This window comes from Lissotriton helveticus, chromosome 1_1 (assembly GCF_964261635.1).
Source record: "Lissotriton helveticus chromosome 1_1, aLisHel1.1, whole genome shotgun sequence".
NCBI classification, from domain to species: domain Eukaryota; kingdom Metazoa; phylum Chordata; class Amphibia; order Caudata; family Salamandridae; genus Lissotriton; species Lissotriton helveticus.
The window spans coordinates 1,465,894,109-1,465,916,217 of NC_136057.1; the positions used below are offsets into that span (position 1 = coordinate 1,465,894,109).

Sequence of the window (22,109 nt, forward strand, 5' to 3'; positions counted from 1 at the left end):
TATCTGAGCTACATCCCGGTAGCAGTGCATTCAGAGAAGGAATAAAGTACAGGTGATGGCGGGCAGGTATACTGTTGACATTAGTAGTGAATCTGGTATAGCTAAAGTGTTTTTGGGGTGCCTGCCCCCTCCCCCCACACACACACAAAACCTGACTGACAAAGTCCTTAGTGCTTAAAAATCAGAGGTAGCGTGATTTCCTAGGGAATAAGAAATACATTCTCATGTTTCATGGATTTTTTGTGTCTGACAAATACACTTTTATTTGAAAACACCTGTATGTTTCTGCTGCAAGGCATGATATGATTTTTGTACAGCTAAAAATTCATAATAAAAAGCTGCATTTTCACCTTTAAAATTGTCTTCTTTGGAGCAGTTAACAAAAAAGCAGTGGCCCTGCTTGTGACATTTTACTGACGAGTCAAAGGTCTGAGCATAGTACTAGGGCACTGTAGGTGAGAGCTATTGTAGACACCCGTGCCACCTGCCCCATACTCCTTATTTTTTAGATGACATTTTTACAAGAGAACAACTAACTAACACCTGATTTATTCCCTGTACTGCTTTCATCAAATGTCCGTTATTTTTCCTTACAGTGGAAACTTAGTCTTAGGAAGATCAGAAAACAGTTAATTTAATTGGGACTTCGAAAAATGATACTGTGTTCCATTTGTAATCCAAAAATAATTCATAGTAAAAAGTAGCCACAGCCAAGATTGCAAAGTGATGCCACCGTATGAGGCTTCACTTTTTGTCTGCATATACAACTGTCAGACTTTGGCTTACATAGCTCAGCACGCACAATAAATCGGAAAATAACCAGAGGAAGTGATGTAAGCAGCCAAGAAGTTAGCTGCAGACAAGGAACTGATCGCAAATGAGAAGTTACTTATAAGAAGCTAAGGAGCTGACGGAAAGTGAATAGCTAGCCAATTGCGGGTGAGAAAACGGACCCAACCATGTCTGCATTTAAATCTTGACTTCATCACCCTTTGCTTTTCAAGTGTTACAACTCTCAATTAGCTCTACCTCTGCATCTCAAAACTGACCTGCTGCACTCGATGCCTTTCCATGGCTGAGGCCACAAACCGCTCCTCTACTTCACCTCCGTGTTAAAATTGCAAGAGCCCTCATAGAGGATCTTTCACTCTACTTTTAATATTTTTGTTCCTCTAAGGTAAGAATGTTGGCTATGCTGAGGTGGTGGATAGTTTTTTGAAGTGTGCAGATGGTGATGCTATTGAAGAGGCATTTTTATAAAACTTGATTGAGAGCAGAAAGAAATCCTTGTCTTCTCTCCTACATTGCATACACACTACTGTTCTTAGGCTATCAACTTGTACCTGCATCTGGATTTAGGATTATGCATTTGTGATCCTTCTGTGAAGGTTTGTTTTGCTTTGTGTGCAATGGCTGCTATGCTGACTAGCATTGTCACACTTGACCAATCTGCCATATGTTGTCACAAACCTATGCATCCCCAAATGTACATCATCACAAACCACCCCTTACTGCCCATAGTAGCTCAGACTCTTTGCACTAGTTTTTCACACAAGCTCAGTTTAGCTCTATGTTTTCTCTTGTGACTTCCACGCTCTTTATGGTTGCACGCAACCTCCATCTGCACACAAGTACTGGATGCGCTACACATTGTCACATATGCACTTTGTGCTGTAGAGCATGATGCATGCACCCTATACTTCACATCGATTGTGGCCATCCTGTTGTACATTGTCGCACACAGCACAGCATTCCTGCTGCATATTACCATAAACACACCTGTGGTATACATAGTTTTACTGATGACCTTCCTGGAGAAACCACCTTCAGCTCAACGACTTAAAACAAGCTTAAAATCTTTGGCTGTAACAAGACATTGAATTTAACTTCTCTTTTTGTTCTTGATTTTTTGCGCATAAGTTTATTAAAAATGGGTTTACATTTTGACATGGACTAACTTTGGACTCCTGGAGTTAGCAGCAGCTGTTTTAATCAAATTTAGAAACTATGGCGTATTTCCCCCTCCATTTTCTCCTGAACAGACAGTTATGGTAGTCTGCAAAACCATATAATTGTGGTTAAAGTATTGCAATTATCAGTATGCTGGTCTCTTCACATACTTGTGTCGTAGGCTGCAGAGTGCTCCGCATACTGCACTATGACTTGGAGGGCTCACCGAAAGATACCATGAAACTGCTGTGTGGCACTGCATGAAAAGGGTCGATTTCAATTGATCTTTTTTTATATTTAGGTGCCTAGAAAATACCAAATCTAGAAAGTCCATACTTATCCGTTTGAAATAAATGTACTTATCTATAATTGTGATTTCCTTGCCTGAAATGGCCTTGATGGTGTACAGCTTTATCCTTTCAAGGTTCCAACCTGTGGAATACCCTCCCAAATGAAGTTTGTCACTGTCAGTCCATACGGATTTTCAAAAAGGTGCTGAAGACGTCACTGTTCTAGGTTGCAGCTGTTATTTAGTCCTTTGCCAGGAGTCCTCCTTTCATAGCAATGTGAATGTTGCAAGCGAAGCTCAGTTTGTTTGTTAGTTCTTACACAAGCTGTGTGCTTATCTTCTTCATTTAGGCCTTCATGCTGTACATTGGCTTACACAACTAATTTTCTTTTTAAGGCGGAGGTTCGATTTCCAGAACCCATCACGAATGGATCGCAACGTGGAAATGTTCATGACCATTGAGAAGTCCCTGGTACAGGTATGCACTGGAGTCCACACTCTACCACAGCTTTACTACCTTCCACCATATCTTCTCAGCTCAACAGTTCCCTAATCTCTGCTACTTCTTACCTGCTCTCTATGCCTGTCCTTCTGTATGCTGTCTTACCTCCTAATCCTATCACCGTTCTAGCTCCTTTCTTTCCTACCCCTGTATCCACTCCAGTTACCTTACTTCTGCTTTCCTATCTATTCTCTGCTTCCTCCTCAATCCTCTACCTCATTACCACTCCTAACTACTTTACATCTGCTCTCTATCAGCTACCTCATCGCCACTCTCTGCTACTTTTCACTTGCCCCTTACTCGCTGTCTTACCTCTGTCTCCTCTTAATGTCTGAATCATGCGATCGCACATCTGCTACATGAGCTTCACTCTCATCTCTCCTCACCTCCTCTTCCTGCAGCTTTGCCTCCCTTCTCTATTTCCTTGTCCCTCTTCCCCACCCCGTCTTAATTTACTTGTCCTGCTCTGTCACCTCCACTGGCTCAGTACTGCTCCTTCAACTCCATTCTCCTATCCAGTAACTCTCCTGCTCTTTCAGTTGCATCATCTTTGCTTATTTCTAGCATTATTACGCCTCTTGTCACTGTCGAAGTGAAGTGCAGGTAGACATTGCAACGTGATGAAACTTGATCAAAGATAATTTAAACAAATAAATCCAGTCCTGATGGTTGGTTGAATGTTTATCTCTCCAGAATAACTGCTTGTCACGGCCAAACATTTACCTACACCCAGAAATTGAGGCCAAACAGCTCAGCAAATTGAAGGACATTGTGAAACGTCACCAGGTAACTAATTTTGTTCTCTATTTCTTTATTTCTTTAGTTTGTACAGCACACAATTACCCCAAAAGGTGGCTGAAAGTCCAAAAGGCATCATATTTTTTCAGAGAATATTTTGTTTTCAAGAGGATGTGAAAAGTCAAGGGATTGGCTTGGGCCTTTACATCTTGGGGTAAAGAATTACAGTGGTTGATAGTGAGAAGAAAAAAGGGCAACCGCCCTACCATGCCTTGCCAATTTTTGGGAGGCAGAGTAGTCCTACAGAATTGGAGTGTAGAACTCTGGAATTAATTTAGGGGACATATTGTGTCTTCAGGCAAACCGGGCCTTTTCCATTAATTAATTTCTTTCATTTGAAAAGGAAATCTGGGCGTTTGCCCTGGTGTTTTATTAAACTAATGCTTTGAAGGGCAGAGTAAGTAGAAGACTTACAGCTATGATTTGACAGGTTGGGGGGCTAATCTGATATAAAGGAAACTCCAGCTAGAGCATAACTGCCTAGATTAATTTAATGTGACAAAATAATATCAGACGAGGAAAGATCTTTTTCCAGCATTTTGAGGTACTGAAAGCAGACCGAGGTAAGCTTGCATATAAGAAATGGATCTGGAAAAAAAAGAAACCACAATTATGAACAGATTCAGCCAGAATAGAAGCGGAAACCAGATCAGATGGGCATCAGCTGTGTGACCAGTTTGTCCATAGACCACCCACAATGAAAACACCTGTTTGGGCCTGGTGTTAGCCAAGGCCTTTTCAATTTTAATATGTATAAAAAATATGTCCATTCTATATAACTACAGTACAGCATCTTTTGCCCCTCCCTCTTCATCCATTTGTCTGCTAATGTGTCATATGCATTTTGCTTCCACTCATCACAGCATTGGACATTAGTTCAACTCAGTCATTGGCTTACCTGACTCAGTGATTTCATTCTGCTTCTGCACAAAAAATGTCCCTTTCAGTGCCAGGGACAACTGTCTCACAATGTGCCTATTTTTTATCCTTTGACAAGACCCTGGTAACCCCCCCCCCCCTTCAGCTCTACAATATTGGCATCATATTTGAGTCATCTAAATAGACCCCAAAGGAGAGATGGAATTAATAAATAAGGTGGATTTGAGAAGCTACATGAATGTTGAAAAGTTTGGATCTCTGGGAAGAACCATGACGAGAGACACAAGTAATAGACTTGAAGGTAGAGCGGCCTGGGAAAAAGTAGAATAATCCTGTATGACCAGATTCTGAGGGACAAATGTAGTGTTTAGTAGCATTCTAGTGTTGTAATAGCACATTGAGATCGCTGTTGCTCTGCAAATACTATTCATTAAGGGCCAGATGTAGGTGGCCATTTACAGACCGGTAAATGGCTATTCGGTATGTAGGGGGTCTTTATTTTTACAGAATCGGTAAATTTACCGATTCAGTAAATTTACCGATTCTGTAAAATACCGAATTGGTAATTTTACCGATTCGGAAAATCCTAATGTAGGTGGGACTCTTCTCTGTCCCAAAGGCCCTACAAATTCGGTATTTTAACACACAATCCAATTGGGTGTTAAAATACCGAATTCATTTGTGCATGCACATGTGTGCATGCACACCTAGCCATGTGACAGACAGACATGCCCTTGGGGCATGTCTGTGTGCCACATGGTGCACATGCCTATTTTTGGGGTGCCAGAGGGTGTCAAAGTGACACCCCCTGCACCCTTGCCAAATTCGGTATTTACCGATTCTGTAATTACAGAATCTGTATTGCCCATTGATTCCTATGGGCTTCAAAGCCCATAGGAATCAATGGGCAATACAGATTCGGTATTTACAGAATCTGTAATACCTACATCTCCCCCCTTCATATTTACCGACTCTTAAATACCGAATCGGTAAAATTCGGTATTTAAGAGTCGGTAAATATGAATTACCTACATCTGGCCCTAATTGATTTATTCACTATAGAGCTAATGAATTAGGTATGTCAGGGCTTTAAGTATAGCATGGTAGGAGCAGCACATGTCTGCGGGGAGGCGCTGTCATTGTTCTTAACTAATTGAGGAACAAGGTACTGCAGAGGGATATTTTATCGCAGCGCAGGGGTGGAAGTGGATAGTAGTGAAAGGACAGTCTGGTGCAGCATCATAGTGGCCTGGCATGTGGCTCCACATGTAGGACAGCGAGCTAGGTACAGTACAGTACAGTATTGTGATGCAGTGCTAGATGCTTTAACAGCAAGGCTGATCAAGTATGGCTTCACAGTGGCAGTGCATACTTTGTGGTGGCTGCCTTGAAACAGAGGTGGTGGGAGGTTGAAAAAATAAATCAATCAAATAAACTTACCGCTCACACCTCTCCTCCATCCTCGCCAGCACTGGAAGCACCCAGGCTCTCTCAGCCAATCACGACGTTGCATGAGCAGCGTCGTGATTGGTCAGAGTGGCCTGGCTACTCAGTGCCTGTGAGCCCGGGCATGTTCTCCATCAGGCTGTGCAACACAACTGACTGACTGACTGAGGGTATTTGTATAGCGCACTTATGCCGAGGCGTCTTGGCGCTGGGTAGAGTGATCAGAGAGCGCACTATAATTAGCATTGTGTGAAGAGCCTGGTTTTAATAGCTTTCCTGAAGATGGTACGTGAGGGCTGTAGTCGGGAGTTCCATAATTTGGCTGCCAAGAATGAAAAACGTTTCCCTCCCCAACTGACCCTTTTCATCTTGGGAGGAAGAGCCAGCCCAGTGTCCATAGACCTTAAACAACGCGATGGAATGTATCGGGAGAATAGTAATTTCAAGTCTTCCGCCCTGTCTCCATAGAGGGCTTTATGTACTAGGCATAGAGCTTTGAACTCCACCCGTCGTCTCACCGGAAGCCAGTGTAGCTGTTTAATGCTGGCCGAGGTGGAATGATGCTTGGGTAGACCACACGGAACTCGAGCTGCAGCATTTTGAAATGACTGAAGCTTATTCAGCTGTTTCACTCCAGCACCCAAATAAAGGGCATTACAGTAATCTATCCTTGATAGGATAAGGGCGCCAACCACCGTTTTCCTGAGGGAAAACGGGATGAATGGAAGAATTTTACGCAGTATCTTGAGTCTAAAAAAACAGGCAGAGACCACTTGGTTTATTTGGGGAGCACAGGTAAGATCTATATCAATGAGAAAACCGAGGTTTCTGGCCTTCACCACCGGTAACGGGCAAGTGCCGGCTTCAGGGGGCCTCCAGCACTGGCTCCAGATTGAAGGTTTCTTGCCAAATTCCAGTATCTGTTTTTTTTAGGTGTTAAGTTTTAAAAAGTTAACATTCATCCATGACATCACAGAGGAAAGACAATCACAAAACCGTTCAGCTGACATACTGTCATTTTGAGTGACTGACACCACCAGTTGTGTGTCGTCAGCGTAAGACACAAGCGATAGACTGTGACTTTTAATCAGTCTTGCCAATGAAGTTACATAGATGTTGAACAGGGTGGGTGAAAGTGCTGAGCCCTGGGGGACTCCACCCAGGAGGATGAACTGTTCCGATCTCAGACCTCCCAAGTATATTATTTGTTCTCTGGATTCGAGAAAAAAAGTGAGAAGGGTCAGTGACTTGCCACTGACTCCCATGGACTAAGCCTGTTTATTAACACTGTATGGTTTACAGTATCAAACGCTGCCGTGAGGTCTATCAATATTAGGGCCGTCCTACCACCCTCATCCAGCACCCTTCTAATCTCTGTAGCCATCATCAGAGCTGATTCAGTGGAATGCCGGGCTCTGAACCCATGCTGGGTGGAATCAAGGATGTTATTTTCTTCGAGATAGGCAGTCCGTTCCATATTAATGGCTTTCTCAAGGACCTTAGAGGGTAAAGGTAAACAGGAGATGGGGCGGTAGTTGTTAGCCTCTAAAGGTACAAGTGAAGGTTTTTTTAGAATAGGCCTTAAATAGGCCATTTTCCATCCTGCTGGGAAGATCCCTGTTCCAATGACTAGATTAAGCAGAGGGGTCAGCGATGCGGAGCAGAGGGGTCAGCCTCATCTGTGGCTAAATGTAGAATGTATGGAGGGCAAGGGACAAGTGGGGATCCTGACTTGGTTAGTAAAAGTATGTCTACCACTTGTTTTTCATCCGGACTGATGAATTGTGTTTGAATACCTTGGCAGGGGTGTTTTTCCCATGTCTATAAAAAATTCGTACTGTTAGCCTTCACTGAATTCAGAAGCTCCTCATAAACCCTTGTGGCCTTTGTCTGAAAGAAAAACGCAAGGTTATCCACGAAGGCTTGGTCTGGGACAAATACAGTCTCTCTCGGATGGCGGGACAGCACTGTAACTGTTTTGAACAGTTCTTTGGGGGAGATTGTGGCTTCTAGAATTTTAGATGTGAAGTAGGCTGTTTTAGCTGATATTATTGCTCCCTTGTATTATTTTAATGCAGAGCCGTATTCGATCTTATGCTCTAAGCTGTATGAGGATTGCCAAATGCTTTCCTTGAGTCTGCATTTTATTTTTATTGTTTTTAACTCTGCGGAGTACCACGGAGAGGATACCAGTCTTTTCTTGGCCGTCTTTGTAACTTCCGGTGCCAACGGATGAATTGCCTGGGTTATCCAGAAATTTAAATCCGTGGCAGCCTGATTGGGATCTGCACTACAGGTTAGATTCTCTTTCAAGGCCGTGATTAGCTCTTGTTGAGCTATTTTCTTCCAAGCACGTACCTTGCTCAGAGGGATTCGATTTCTACGGCACACTTTATTGTTGGAAATGTTAACGATAAAATGAACAGCACTATGATCTGACCAAAGTAAGGGCCACGTGCTGATCACTTCAATATAGGCAGTATTGGTAAAAATGCCATCCAGAATATGTCCTGCCTGATGTGTACGTTCCCGCACAATTTGCGTCATTCCAAATCTAGCCAGGGTATCTGTTAGACATGAAATGTCTGAATTATTTGTTTCCTCTAGATGAAAATTAAAATCCCTATGCAGCGTAAAGGAATCCTCATTAAAACAGGACTCCATGCAGATTTGTAGGGTAGTGATAAAAGATGACCTAGGACCAGGGGGTCTGTATACTAGGATTCCTTGGAAGCATTCCATATTATTTAATTTTATACATAAAAACATAGCCTCTGCCTCCAGTAGTGGCTCTGGTGACATTCTCACCTTATAACAGACTCGATAAATTAAAGCGGTTCCCCCCCCCCCCCCCATTTTTTCCCGTCCTGTCCATATTAGTGACAAAGTAGTCAGGTGGAACTACACAGTTCCAGTCGGGATTACTCGTAACATTTGCTCACGTTTCAGTTAAGAAAATCAGATCAGGATTTTCGAGTACTCTAGGTCATTTTTATGTTTCATTATTGACCAGGCATTGATCAGGATACAGTTAATAGACTTGAGGCTATTAAGGGATGACTTTTTAGTTTGAGCATTGAAGTGCAGGGCCTGGCCGTCCTGCATAACATTAAACAGCCTGGTGTTATTAAGCTGTGTGTCTTGTGGGCAGTGAAAGTCTCGAAGGATGAAGACTACTATGGTACAGCAATGCAGTAATGCAACACAGAAGTCAAAAGTGGGAAAGCTAGTTTCAGCAAAGCAGGAGTTCAAGGTGTACAGATGCAGCTGTGCTGGTGTAAGTAAGTGCCCTCTTTTTGCATGGTTGCCCCCACTTTTCCCCAAACTGCTGATGCACTTTGACTGAGTGTGCCCTGGGTTCCTGCCAATCAGGTACCCAGGGCCTATGTTCTGTCCCTAAACTGCATTAAGACAAAACCCAATTGGCAATCTTTGGCCACATGTCAGTCCCTTGTAAAAAGTACCATAGTTACCAAAGACACTGTACTATGGCCAGGGAAAACCCCTAAGGGCTGCAGCACTTACTGTGCCACCCTTGGAGGCCCTGTACTTTTACACACACTGCCATTGCAGGCTGTGTGTGTTGGTGCAGAACAAAGTGAAAAGTCGACATCACACACATCCCTGTGTGCTATGCCTACAACCCACTGGCCTGGCATAGGTCAGCCACCCCTCTAGATGGGTGCACTATACCAGTGGTGAGGGTACAGGAAGCTGAGCCCTGTACCCCTACAATGTCTACACCAATTCTTAGACCTTATTAGGGCAGTAATACCATTAAGAGTATATGATGCTGGGAGTTTGTCATTACGAACTCCACAGAACCATAACTGCTTTACTGAAAACTGGGATGTTTAGTATCAAACTACTCGGCACATTAAACCCACACTGATGCCAGTGTGGAATTTGATGAAAAATGCCCACAGAGGGCATATTAGAGATGCACTCTGAAAAACGACCTAACTCTAGTGTCTTGGCTGAGTGGCTGCTCGCCAGCTGCCACCACCATACATGTTTCTGGACCCCTGGGTCGAGAGCCTGCCGCTCTTGGGGGTCTGGAACAACGCACATCCTGGGATGAGGTGCCAAGCCTCCTCCCACAGGATGGGCAGGGTCCACGAAGGGGAATCTTCAAAGGCTTACCGCCTTTGTGGGCTACCAAAGCCATTTGCTGCTTCCAGCAACTGGCCCCTACCGCTTCTGACCCCCACATGTGGCGGGAAAATCGGCGGGAAAACCAAGTGGGGAAAGGAGGTGTGCACACCTTTGCCAACCCCACGCCTCAGGTGGGGAGGCGAGGTGAAGCACAACTCTGTCCCTGCCATCTTGTAGAGGGGGGACCCAGCCAACCAGAGAGAGGCATATTCCCCACTCCCACTGGAGGGTGGCATAATAGGGGGTGTACCCACCCCAAGGAATGGTCCCATTACTCCCAACCTTTACTTACCTGTAACACCCTAAATCTAGTATTTAAGGGCTACCCTGAACCTTGCCTCCTCAGACAAGAATCAACCAGAAGAAGAGAAGAAAGACCGAAGAAGCCGGCCTCAACTAAGAAGAGGAGGCCACCGACTTGACCCCAGCCCTACTTACCTGTCTGCACTTCAAACCTGCTCCAGTGAAATCCCGGTGTTTTCCTGCAGCGAGAAGCCCTCAAGAACCCCAAGGTCCTGCCCTGCCTTCCAAACCCAAGCTTTTCTCCCTGTGATCACCCGATTTGCTCACACACAGACTCTGGCCAAAACCGCAAGCCTGCACCCGACGCCCATGGCCCGAGTTCGAATGGCCCGACACCACAAGGCGGTCTCCCTGGCGATACTGACCTGAGATCTGCTGATCTCTGACCTGCCTCAAATCTCCAAACAATGCCTGCAGTCTCTTTCTGGAGGATCTCCCCTGACCATGACTGGAGCTGGTAAGAAACCCTGACTCCTAAGGACACACCTGCACCCGACCTGCCACGGCCTTGGGTCCCAGCATCCCCAGGCATCCCAACTTAACTCTCCAACCGGTGGTCACCTCCAGAAGATCTTCATCCCTAGCCAGCGGTCTTTGGTGCAACCGGAGAATCCCCATTGAAATCAAAAGAACACCCAACGCCAAAACAGCACCCTGCACTCAGCTGCCGCTGCGGGTGTATTTTGGGTGTTATCCTTTGCCCTGAGCCTAACACCGGGAGCTTTGCTCGCACAACCTTGTGGCCTGCTCGTGAGCAGCCCCCAACCGGAGGCTCCCCATCTCCCATTGGATATCATCGGGCCTCAGCACTTTGCACCTGCCCACCATAGTGCCGCTGAGGGTACTTTGAGAGTGCATCCTCGACCCTGAGGGAACCCTGGTTCTAACCCCAAAATACCAACTCCCACAAACTTGTACTTACCTGCAAACCGATAACTACATTTCTCTCCATTGGATTGCATTGACTGTTTTTCCTTGAAAATTGTTGTGCGTGGAGTCGGTTTGTATGAAAGACTGAAAAACTGCAAATATACAAAAACAGATTTACTTACCTTTTCTCTAGAAAATGTTCCCAGTGTGAAATCTAGGCATATAACACGGAGTAGAAAAAGTAACTTAAAAAGAAACATAGAAAGTAATCTGTAAAGTAACTGAAAAGTAATTTCGAAACATTGATTTACCTGTAATTCAACTTACTACATTTGAACCTGCATTCAACTGTAAAACATTGCATAAGATTTTGCAAAATATTAGTTCACTTACCCGCACCAGGCTTGGCTTGGTCCTGGAAATAAAATAACTTAATAATATTTTTGATACAAACAAATTGATCAGTTCAGTCTTTGAGCGGGTGACATAATTTGCTGCTTGATAAATCCTTACTGCTCGCCAACACTACGTCAAATAGGTGATAAGGTGCTATCTACTTTGACCTCTGCCTTACCTTTGGGTTTCCACTGGACTCTGTGCACACTGTACCCCATTTTGGTATAGTATATACAGAGTCCGCTTCCTACAGTTGGGGGCTGTCTGTGACCTGTACGCACGCTGCACCAAGCAGAGTGAAGTGCCGTTGTTCTTTCTCTGGGTCTATGGCTTCAGTTGATGAGGTAAAGTAGTCTGGGCTAATCCTTCAGGTGCTGCGTTACATATTAGTGAGGGCAGGGCCGGGCCGAACAGACGTAGCTTTGCATGGGCAGTGTGAGGCCGACTAGGTTAAGACCAAGTGCGGCCTCATTGGCACAGTGCACAGAGAGCATAGTGGACCCCCTTAATCTATCCCTGCGGTAGGGGATGTTGTTTGGGGTATGGTGGACCAGGTACAACATTGCTGAGCAAAGGGCCAAAGAGTATGGTGTAGCACACACCGAGGGTAAATGAGATGCTAAGCACAGTTTCGTAGGCTACGGAAGGGGGAGATAGTCATGCAGAGAATTGAGAAGGGACCTGTTGTAAATTGCACGTGGAATGCAGGAGGGCAGAAAGGAGCTGTTAACCAGACACTGGTTCCAAAGAGTGGAGAGAATGCATGGAAGGGGGTGGAATGTGGAAGGAGAATGGATAGACTTGTGTTTTTCCAAAGAGTGGAGAGAATGCATGGAATGGGGTGGAATGTGGAAGGAGAATGGATAGACTTGTGTTTTTCCAAGAAGTATCAGGGCTGAGACTTTTAGTCAGTGGAATTATATTGGTCCCTAAAATGGTGTGGACAAAACGCAGTGAGCCACAAAGACCAGAGTCTGATGTAGGGTGGTTGGTAGAGCGAAATGGGACTTTCACTTGATGAAGGGGTCTGGTAGGAATTAAAGTGGGTGTTTTGACATATGTACTTGTGTGTCTCTCCATTAATGAGTGCGCGGATGTTCAACTGTGTCTCTGTCATTGTGGCAGTCTGTTTCTCTGAAGAATTATGCTGTTTGCCATTGTCTTTACTTTTGTCTGTCTTTCTCTGTGAAGTGGCCTCATTGTCTGTGTACTATTTTCTTTTTGCATTTATCTGGACCTGTTGAATATGCTTTTGAGGGAAGTCCTCTAAAAGTAAAATCAGGCTGCTTACTTTGGATGCGTGAGCACGCAATATTCCCTCTACTTTTACAGCATCAAATGTGGCTTCCGTCCCTTCTGTGGCTTTTCAATAAGATGGTTATTTGCAGAGATAAACATTTGGGGGAGGTCACATCTGTTTTAGTGTTTTGGTAGTATGTTTACTTCACTTTAGTATTTGTTTTGCAACGTAAAATATGCTGTCTCAAGGTAGAATTAAGTAGTTTGTCAATGTAGCAAGTTGTTATTCATTTTCGATCACACTGCGATAAAAATGAAATAAAAAAGATAACCTGGCCCCGATAAATGGTTATATTTGTTCTTTGATGTTTTTAATGCTTATATACTGTATGTGCTTTTATGATTTATTTAGATAAATCAAATAAAGTGACTTGACATGATAACCTGGTCTGTCCTATTTTACAAATATCTACTTCAGCTGCATTACTTAGTTTGTTCTAGCTCTTTTCTAAATGTAGTTTTATGTGCCTTTTATTGTTTTGCTTTACCTTTGTGCTGCGATCCTTCTATCTGAAATCCGACCCACTGCTCAAAAAGAAATCAGTCCTGAGCTTCAGAGCCGCACTTTTAAAAATGTGAATTCGTTTAATAGTTAGCGTTGCTACTTATTGGTATGTAGTTGCTGAGCATCTGTATTGAGATGCAGAAAAACCTTTCTCAATTCTGCTCAACATTTAAAAAACATAGGTGGTCGGCCTGCTTGTTTGTCATCACTGCAAGTTAACATACTTCCAGTGCTTTTGCGTGCTCAAGCAGAGGAAAAATCATACCTCTGCTTTTATTCGCTTATTGACTCAGTGTATTTTAAAGCAAAAATGGTATAGTCATGCTTTTATTTGTTGCCCTTCCGAAAAAAACAAATAAGAGAATACATTAAAGAATATTTACAGGAATGTACATCAAGAATATAGTTTAATGAACCAAACTTTGATCGGTCTTGTATGTCTAGCAAGTTAGAGGAGCTGTTGCTTATGTGGAAGTAAAAGCCCTTGATTTGCTGTTTCCTGTTTAGCATCCTGTTCCTCTGCTCTGTTTAATAGTTTACATTCAACTTTTAATTATCAAACTTTCGTTCTTTCATGGAATTTTATATTGAGGCAGTTTCTTTTGCGAAAAAACCCATGTATCAATTCAGTTATTTGAAGAAGACGCCCATCCCAGCATCAGTCCGTTTTTGTACCGCTCTCAATCTGATAAACCAGCATTGAAAATGCAATAGGTCTCGCCTTTTATTAAGTTAAAAGCAGATATTCGGTGGTAGTGTTTCTCTCACAGAGAAAGCGTCCGCACATCCAGTTAATACAGCTCCCAAAGCATATCTACGTGTAGTGTCAAGTATACAAGTATAGTACTATAAGGTGCACTATTATCCTGTTATACACCCACCACCAGGGGTGTTAAACTAGCAAAGATTGCTAATATCAAATACTTAAGAAAAAACAGGTTTATCAAGCACTCTTCAAATTGTTGCGTATTTCAAACGTTTGTCATTATGATTCACAAGTTCTTAGGGCAATGGAACACATTATTCATTTGACAATTATGCTTAAATTATTTAGTAGGGATCTAGTCCATTTCCAAAAAGTAAAATGCCAAAATACGGATCCAGACACGATGTTATTCTTCAGATTCTTTATTTCATACACATTAAAAGTTTTTCCAGCTCACACCGCTGACACGAGTTTCGTCTCAACATGAGACTTTTTCAAGGCCAAGAATGTTATAAGGGGATGTTATTAAACACGAGTCCGGTCTCACAGTGTAGGAATGAATAAAATCTAGAATCCCGCAATAAATATGCGTCCGCTTGGAAAATTCCAAGTGGAAGCGATCCTTAAAATCCTGGTCACTTCAACCGAAATATTCATAGAGCATAACGTGTAGTCCAATGTCGTATCGGAGGTTGGAATACTGTTCTTAATAATTAAAAAAGTCTTGCCGCGTGGAAGTTGATTCACTATTTCATAATATGTGAGGGGACCATGATAAGTCACTCCTTCCAGAGCGTAGTCAAACGTAAAACCTCCACTGCTACCATTCACAATGGAAAGAGACAGGCTGAAGCACAAGGGAAGGAGATACACAGGCTGAAGCACAAGGTAAAGAGCGATGCAGGCTGAAGCACAAGGGAAAGAGAGACACAGGATGAAGCAAAAGGGAAAGAGAGATACAGGTTGAGCCACAAGGGAAAGAGAGACACAGGCTGAAGCACAAGGGAAAGAGACACGGGCTGAAGCACAAGGGAAAGAGACACGGGCTGAAGCACAAGGGAAAGAGAGATGCAGGCTGAAGCACAAGGGAAAGAGATACAGGTTGAGCCACAAGGGAAAGAGAGACACAGGCTGAAGCACAAGGGAAAGAGACACGGGCTGAAGCACAAGGGAAAGAGACACGGGCTGAAGCACAAGGGAAAGAGACACGGGCTGAAGCACAAGGGAAAGAGACACGGGCTGAAGCACAAGGGAAAGAGACACGGGCTGAAGCACAAGGGAAAGAGACACGGGCTGAAGCACGAGGGAAATAAAGAAGTGAATGACATTCCCTAGAAGAGAGAGAATGAGGCAGAGGTAGCACCTAGGTCAATATCTCAGAGCGTTGCAGCAGAAAGAAAACGGGTATCCTGAAGCTAGTGCAACACTTGGGAAATGCGGAGACTTTAATGGGCACCTGGACTGGCTGCATTGGATGAACCATAGTTCACCACTTGAGACGGCCTCTTAGCAGAAGTCAAGGAAAGTGGATCCACGGAGGCAAAGAGGATCAGAAACATGTAGAAGAAGAGGAGCAGCGCCTAGAAGGCCTTAAAGATGAATTATGCAGACAAAAAAAAACAGTATGGACATCAACCAACCTACCTCTTAAAAATATAACGGACCAAACCTACACCCAATGGGACGACAGGGACGGTGGGTGGGAATACGTCATCGCAGGAGGGAGGTGTCACATTTCTAGTGGAGCCCCGTTGCTTGCTTTGCATGTGCACAGCATGCGCGCGGTCTCGTGTGCTTCACAGCCGTCGTGAAGACTTTTCTTATCTGCTTGTTAAATAAACAAGCAGATAAGAAAAGTCTTCACAACAGCAATGAATCGGGTGAGCCAGTCCAGCAAAAAGCGAAAGGGAGGCAACAAAAACCCTCCTTTCCAATGGAAAGCCAGCGTTTACCATAAATGCAGATGCTACCCAATGGAAAGGAGGGGCGGGGATCAAGTCACCTTCTTGAAACTTACTTATTTACTATAGCTCTCGCAGGCGAGGAGCGCTATTGGAAATGCAATAGGTCGCGCCTTGGTTTAAGTTAAAGCCATTTGCTTTGCTACTGCTATTGTATTATAGCTATGTATTATTGAGTGTATGTATGTGACTTTTGTGATTTTATGTTGTTAGAATTGTATTTGTTACCTATAGGTTTTGATTTACAGTGGCCTTTGGGGCCCTTATAAGAGTTTAGCAATGCACTTTCCAGCATAAGTAAATAAATAATTACATACATACAAAAAAATACGCAGGATCTGACCTTGTGTAATGTAATAGGTGCTTGTGTAAAACACTTCAATGTGTTTAGCCACATCTGCTATTGAGGACACTGCATAAATAAGAAACATGGCAAAAGAAGGATGCTGCAAAAGGGGAACGCATCCAAAGGGCAGCTTAGCATAAAGCCCCACTTCCAGGCACTGCCCTTCCTCTCACACACTGAAAACATTTCAAAGCATTTTAGCAGCTCATGTTACAAGTAGGGGGTCGGGGGAGGGGGAAATTTCTTTTGTAAATGAGTGCTCAGCTTTAAAAGGGAATAACGAGCCTTTGACCATAGATTGCAAATACAGGTGTTTTTATTTAACTGCCCTTTTAGCCATATGAAGATTACCTAAACACGGGATACGGAAACATCCAAACTTTAAAAGTTGAACTGTTGCTTACAGGCATGCATTATAGATGTACAATTGAGAGCGCTGCTTGTTGCAACCTACACTTGACTCTGGAGTCACTACAATTTAGATTACTATAAATTCAGAGGCTCAACATAAAGGCAATTACTTATAAAGTGACGGTCAACAATCTCTCTTAAACCGGTTGAACAATCTTAACTCTGAAGAGCCTATGATGGTAGGGCTTAGTTCTTAAGTAGGTTTTAAAAGAACTTCGTCTCTGTGGCTACAAAATACCAAACAGGATCAACCAGGAGGGAGAGAGGGGTCAAAGTCAAGTGGGGCATAGTGCTTTAGAAAACATACAACCCACAGTGTTTACGGAGTACACCGGTCCAGGCGTGGGCCAAACAGGGAAAGAGCACAAGCGATTGGTCAACAACACTAGGCTAACCATCAAATTTAAAAAGCCATTCACTCTCTGCCTGTGGGTCTATATTTCTGAATTATTTGTCTCCACCCATAGATAACTTAACATAGTGAGCACGCTTATGTATTTATCCTGGGATGCACACGCAAAGAGGCAGGCTTACTAGTCCTGGGAATCGTAGTACCCTTTCCAACAGACAAGTGGGTCTCAAAGGGCTGCGCTGTGTGTGATTGACAAGGGGCACAAGTTGTCCTAGTTTACTGTCAGCATGTACCACGTGCTTAGAAACTGCCGATATCTGTAAGAAACACTAGTATGCTAGGTGGCCACCGTGCTGTTTACTGCACATGCTCACGGCAAAAGGGTCTAAGCACTACACATGCACACAGACATGTACACAGAGACCTATTACTGCACATGTGAACATAAAATAACAGACGTTTTGCGCATTTGTACTCACTGGGATGTGATGTGTACATTGTGCCTATGGAGTATGGAGTGAATAGTATATAGCTTGGTGGTGGATCCTGTACACCTGCTACTCCAGGTAAGGATCGTCCATGTGTAAGGGGCAGTCACTGGAATAAAAATGTGTAGAAGTAACATCTGGGTCAAGCTTGCTTTGCTGCTGAAGTATCAGTGTAAGGCACACTCTGCCTAACATCCCAACCGAGCCCAAATATCCAATTCCTGGCATACCAAAAACGTATAGCCGCACAAACAACATAAGTGCAAACGAGAAAATAGAACAACCTATAGTGAAAAGAAATATGGTGGTTGACGAGGCAACGAGTGGGGAGAGCTCCAGTTTCTGCGTTTGTAATTACCTAAATGCATTTCTCTTTTATTCCATTTTAGGTGTGAGAATACCAACAAATGCGCATTAAACAAGGGGGGAAACAGAAGGATAAAGTGAAAGGGAAGAGGAGGGGGGCAGCCTAGAAGGAACGGGCAGTAGGTCATAATAGAAGGGCAGATATGAGGACAGACATATGGGATAGAAGGAATGGGGGAAAAGGGATGTGGGACAGACGGGAGGTGGAAGGGAAGGGGCACACAGGAGAACATAGGAATAGGGACAGACAAGAAGATAGAGGGAATGTCCAGACATCCGGACAAAGGGACTGAAAGAGGAGAGAAAAGAAGACAAACGGAAGATGAGAAAGGCTGGGAAATGGTGGAAAAAGACTGAAAATGCAGTACAGAGAACAGACAGTTTTTTTGTGTGTGCGGGGGGGTAAACGAAAGAGGTGGGAGGCTGGCACGAAAGAAGCACTTGGCAGGAGCAGCTGAAGGGCACTCAAAGCTTCTCAGTGTCAGTCACAGATGCTCATGTCAGATTAGCCGCCAGGGCAGCGCTGATGCTATCTGCAGCCTCAGCCATCCACATTCAAAGTCTTTAGCAAAAGAAATCACAGTAGATTCTAGTCTCTTATCGAGCTGGCGTACCAGCAGGTACCCCGGCAGGCGACAGCCAGCACTACGAATATGACCCTGCCCTCAACCACACAGAGGGCCGCACTGTTAGCCATGCCGCCTCGATGCAAAGCAGCACATTCACACAAATTACGTACAAGCTGCACCAAAAAATGCAAATATTGGATTTAATGGTACCTTATTGAAGTGACTTTAGCAAAGTGAAAACGGAAGGTGATTGACAGCTGGAGGACATATGACAAAGAATGTGGAAGGATTATGCTTTATGCCTCCATGGAAAGGAAATGTAAAAGTAAACAAACAGTGCAAAGCAGGGTAGGTGAGGAAGTTAAAGAGGACATTTATTAAACAATATAAAACCATATTAACCTGTAAATGCAAAAAGGCATTACAGCACTTTACCTGGAAGTTAAATATTACCACACCCTGCAATTTGAGGTGCTGCAGACCGGTGTGAGCTGTAGCGGAAGAGGAGAGGTATGCAGGTCTGAGGCAAGCTCAGTGGCTGATCACCGTGGCCCCTGTGGCTTTAGATGTGATCCGGGAGAGGCTGAGCTCGGGCGGCCGATAACGAAAGGCAGTCTCCTTAACCCGGAAGCGGGGTTGTGAGGAGTGTAGATTTTAGTGTTGAGAAGGAGGACACTACACGGGGAGAAATGTTAAAGTTTAATGTTATGAGGAAAAAAAATGGAGGAAGTTGAACTGCGCATGCGGGTCAAAAGAAAGTACAAAAAACAGTTTGGCTAAAGTATTCACTCTATCTGAGGTCCGTGGCCGGCAGCCCCCACTCCTTGCTGTTTTTAAATAGTACATGTTTTCCTGCTGATGCAAAGCGTGGCACCCGCTGCGAGCCCATGCTCTGTGATATTTTTAATAGAGCATGTTTTCGTAATTTGGAAGCGGGTGTAGCTAGAGCATGTTTTCCTATTTTGGAAGCGGGTGCAGCGCCGAAACAAGAGAGGGTCTCACCTGGGGCATGCAGACAGGACCCAGAGTGAATGGCAGAGAAGTGGGCAGAGACAGGATCGTGCCGGAGCTTGTCTGTATGGGGCCATGTGTTTGATACACATGGCCCCATAAAGATGAGAAACCTTTTGTGACACACGGAAAGCTGGCGAGCCCATCCAAGTGGGCCGACTGAAAAAGCCAAAAGTACATGACACAAAAAGCTCTTTTCCAATGGCTGGCCACCGTTTAGTCTAAATGATGACGCCAGCCAATGGAAAAGAGGGGCGGGCCAAAAGCCCTTAACTGAAACTCCTCCAAAACATTAAATCTTGCCGAGCGAGCTGCGCATGTGCGCAGCCACGCTAGCCGAGACCTAACCAGTGTCCTCATTGTTTTCTTAAATGTCTTTCCTGATCACTATCTTGACTGTTCTGCAGAAGGTTAACTGCCAAAAATGTTGGAATGGTTTGTGTTAGGATACCCTTCTCTCAAATGTTGCACTTGCAGTGACTTTATAATATTAACTTTGGAGGGGCTCCTTTGAAGGTGCTCCATTGAAGGTATCTGGTCTTTTAGTAACATGCGCCCTATATACATTATTTCAGAGGGAGCATCTATTACATAAATTCGTTTTGTTTTACAGTAGGGGCCCGCCACCTACTCTTGAAAAATAGACACATGACCTTGCATTTTGAAGTGTTGTGTCTGAGAACTATGGTTTATTGATGCCGTCACAATCTAGCCAATGCGATATATGGATACCGTATCAGATGTATCTGGTATTGTGTGATAAAGGCCTAGGTAAATCTAATAATACACTTGAAACTGCAGAGTAAAGTGAATTATATAAGATGTCCCTCAAATTATAGTTATACCCTGTTGTGATTATATACTGGCCTATTTGTTGCTGAGTATACTTCTAGGAAATTTGCGACCTAACAGATCTTAATATTCGCCTCATTGTGGGATAACTATCATGAATGTATATCCAACTATTATATCAGTATTTTGAAATTGTACTGCACGTTATTCATGATGTGAGTAAGTGCCTCTGGCTGTGCTCTCGCAGTATTGAGGCTTGTGTTTTTTATTTTATGCATTGTTCTTCTCTTGTACTGCTTAATTTCCTGAAAACGCAATAAAAAGTATCTGACTGGTTTTGCAATAGCTTTATACGCTCAACTTGATGTTTATCAGTTTGCCTTTTGAAATCTTTGCGAATCTTTTAAGTTTAAGCCTGGTTGGTGATGGAAAACCACATTTTGAAGCTTCCATTTTTATTCTGTAGATTTTCTTTAAGATCTAGCGTATAAATTAGACACTGCTTTACTGTTCTAATTTTATATGCTGTCTGAGCAGTCTTCAGGATATGTCTGTTTTGACAAAGAATATTGTAAATGTTTTAATATTCAATCGAAATTCATGCTATGAAGGGTAGGTTTCTTGATTGTCAGTATATGAGAAATTAACTGAGACTGCAAATATATTTTAATTTTCTTTTCTCGTATGATATCATACAGCATGTGTGTCAATTCTCTGAATATTTTCATCTATTTCTGATTGGCGTCAGCAGAATTGCTGCAAAATGTTTCTCAATTCTCCCATAAGTGCATTTTGTTTATGAACTTGTTGAATTAAACCGTAGGCATATAAGAAAGCTTCTGCATCTGTTTATCTGCAATATATGGGAATTTCACAATTGCTGTTGTGATCATAAGTTCTGTGTTTAAAAGTGTGTTTTTGTTTTGTTTACTCTTTCAGTCGTTGATTTTATGTTATTGTGTTATGGCCCTTTTTGCATTATAAAAGATGCTTGTTTGATCTTTTGATCTATATAAGAAAATCACCAGTGAACTACATCTACATGAGTGCAACTGTAAGTGTTTGTTTTGAGGGAAGTTGCTGGTTCTTGAAGGGGAGATAAGGGGGGTTTATGCATCCAAATATTAATCGTAGCTAGCTGATAAGGTTGCAAATTGTATTTTTAGGGAACTATAACAGAGGACAAAAGTACGGCCTCTCATGTGGTGGTGCCGGCTCCCAGTGCCCTCGAAGAAGGTGAGTCCTACTCTCCTTGTTTCACACCATGTCTGTTTTATGGTCCCTTCTTGATTTTTGCCACCCAATCTCTTGTCTTGGATTTCCCCCAGTTCTTTCAGGCCTGCAATACATTGCATAATATACTCATTCATGGCTAGTGGAAGCGATATGTCTCTGCAGTTTTACTTGGCATGTCTAGGCTTTGAATTACTGACATTGGAGGCAGATAACTATTTTGCTGGTAGATGGTGCCTTGAAATAGGCTGCTTACCATGTTTTCTACTTTGCTCATTGTTTGAGGAGGGGTTGCCTTATGCACTTCCTATCTCCTAACAGTGAGGCACAGTTGAAAGATGTGCAAAGTTAATTTCTAAAACTGGTAGAACTAGCTTCTTGTATTTGGAGTTAATCACTTTATGTATAAATTATATTGTCTCACACTTTTGTCATTGTGAAACATTACAAAATGAAGCTATTAGAACAATTTGTTATGTATG

General features: G+C 43.3%; 1 protein-coding gene across 5 annotated transcripts in view; it reads left to right on the forward strand.

Annotated features, from left to right (window-relative positions):
• Positions 1-22,109, forward strand: part of SMARCC2 (SWI/SNF related BAF chromatin remodeling complex subunit C2) — a 588,171-nt gene that overhangs the window by 29,998 nt on the left and 536,064 nt on the right. For all 5 annotated transcript variants that reach the window (XM_078686227.1, XM_078686241.1, XM_078686231.1 and 2 more), the window contains exons 4-6: positions 2,636-2,717; positions 3,435-3,527; positions 21,561-21,630. In XM_078686227.1, coding sequence (XP_078542353.1) covers positions 2,636-2,717; positions 3,435-3,527; positions 21,561-21,630 — 245 coding nt within the window. The remainder of the gene's footprint in view (positions 1-2,635; positions 2,718-3,434; positions 3,528-21,560; positions 21,631-22,109) is intronic.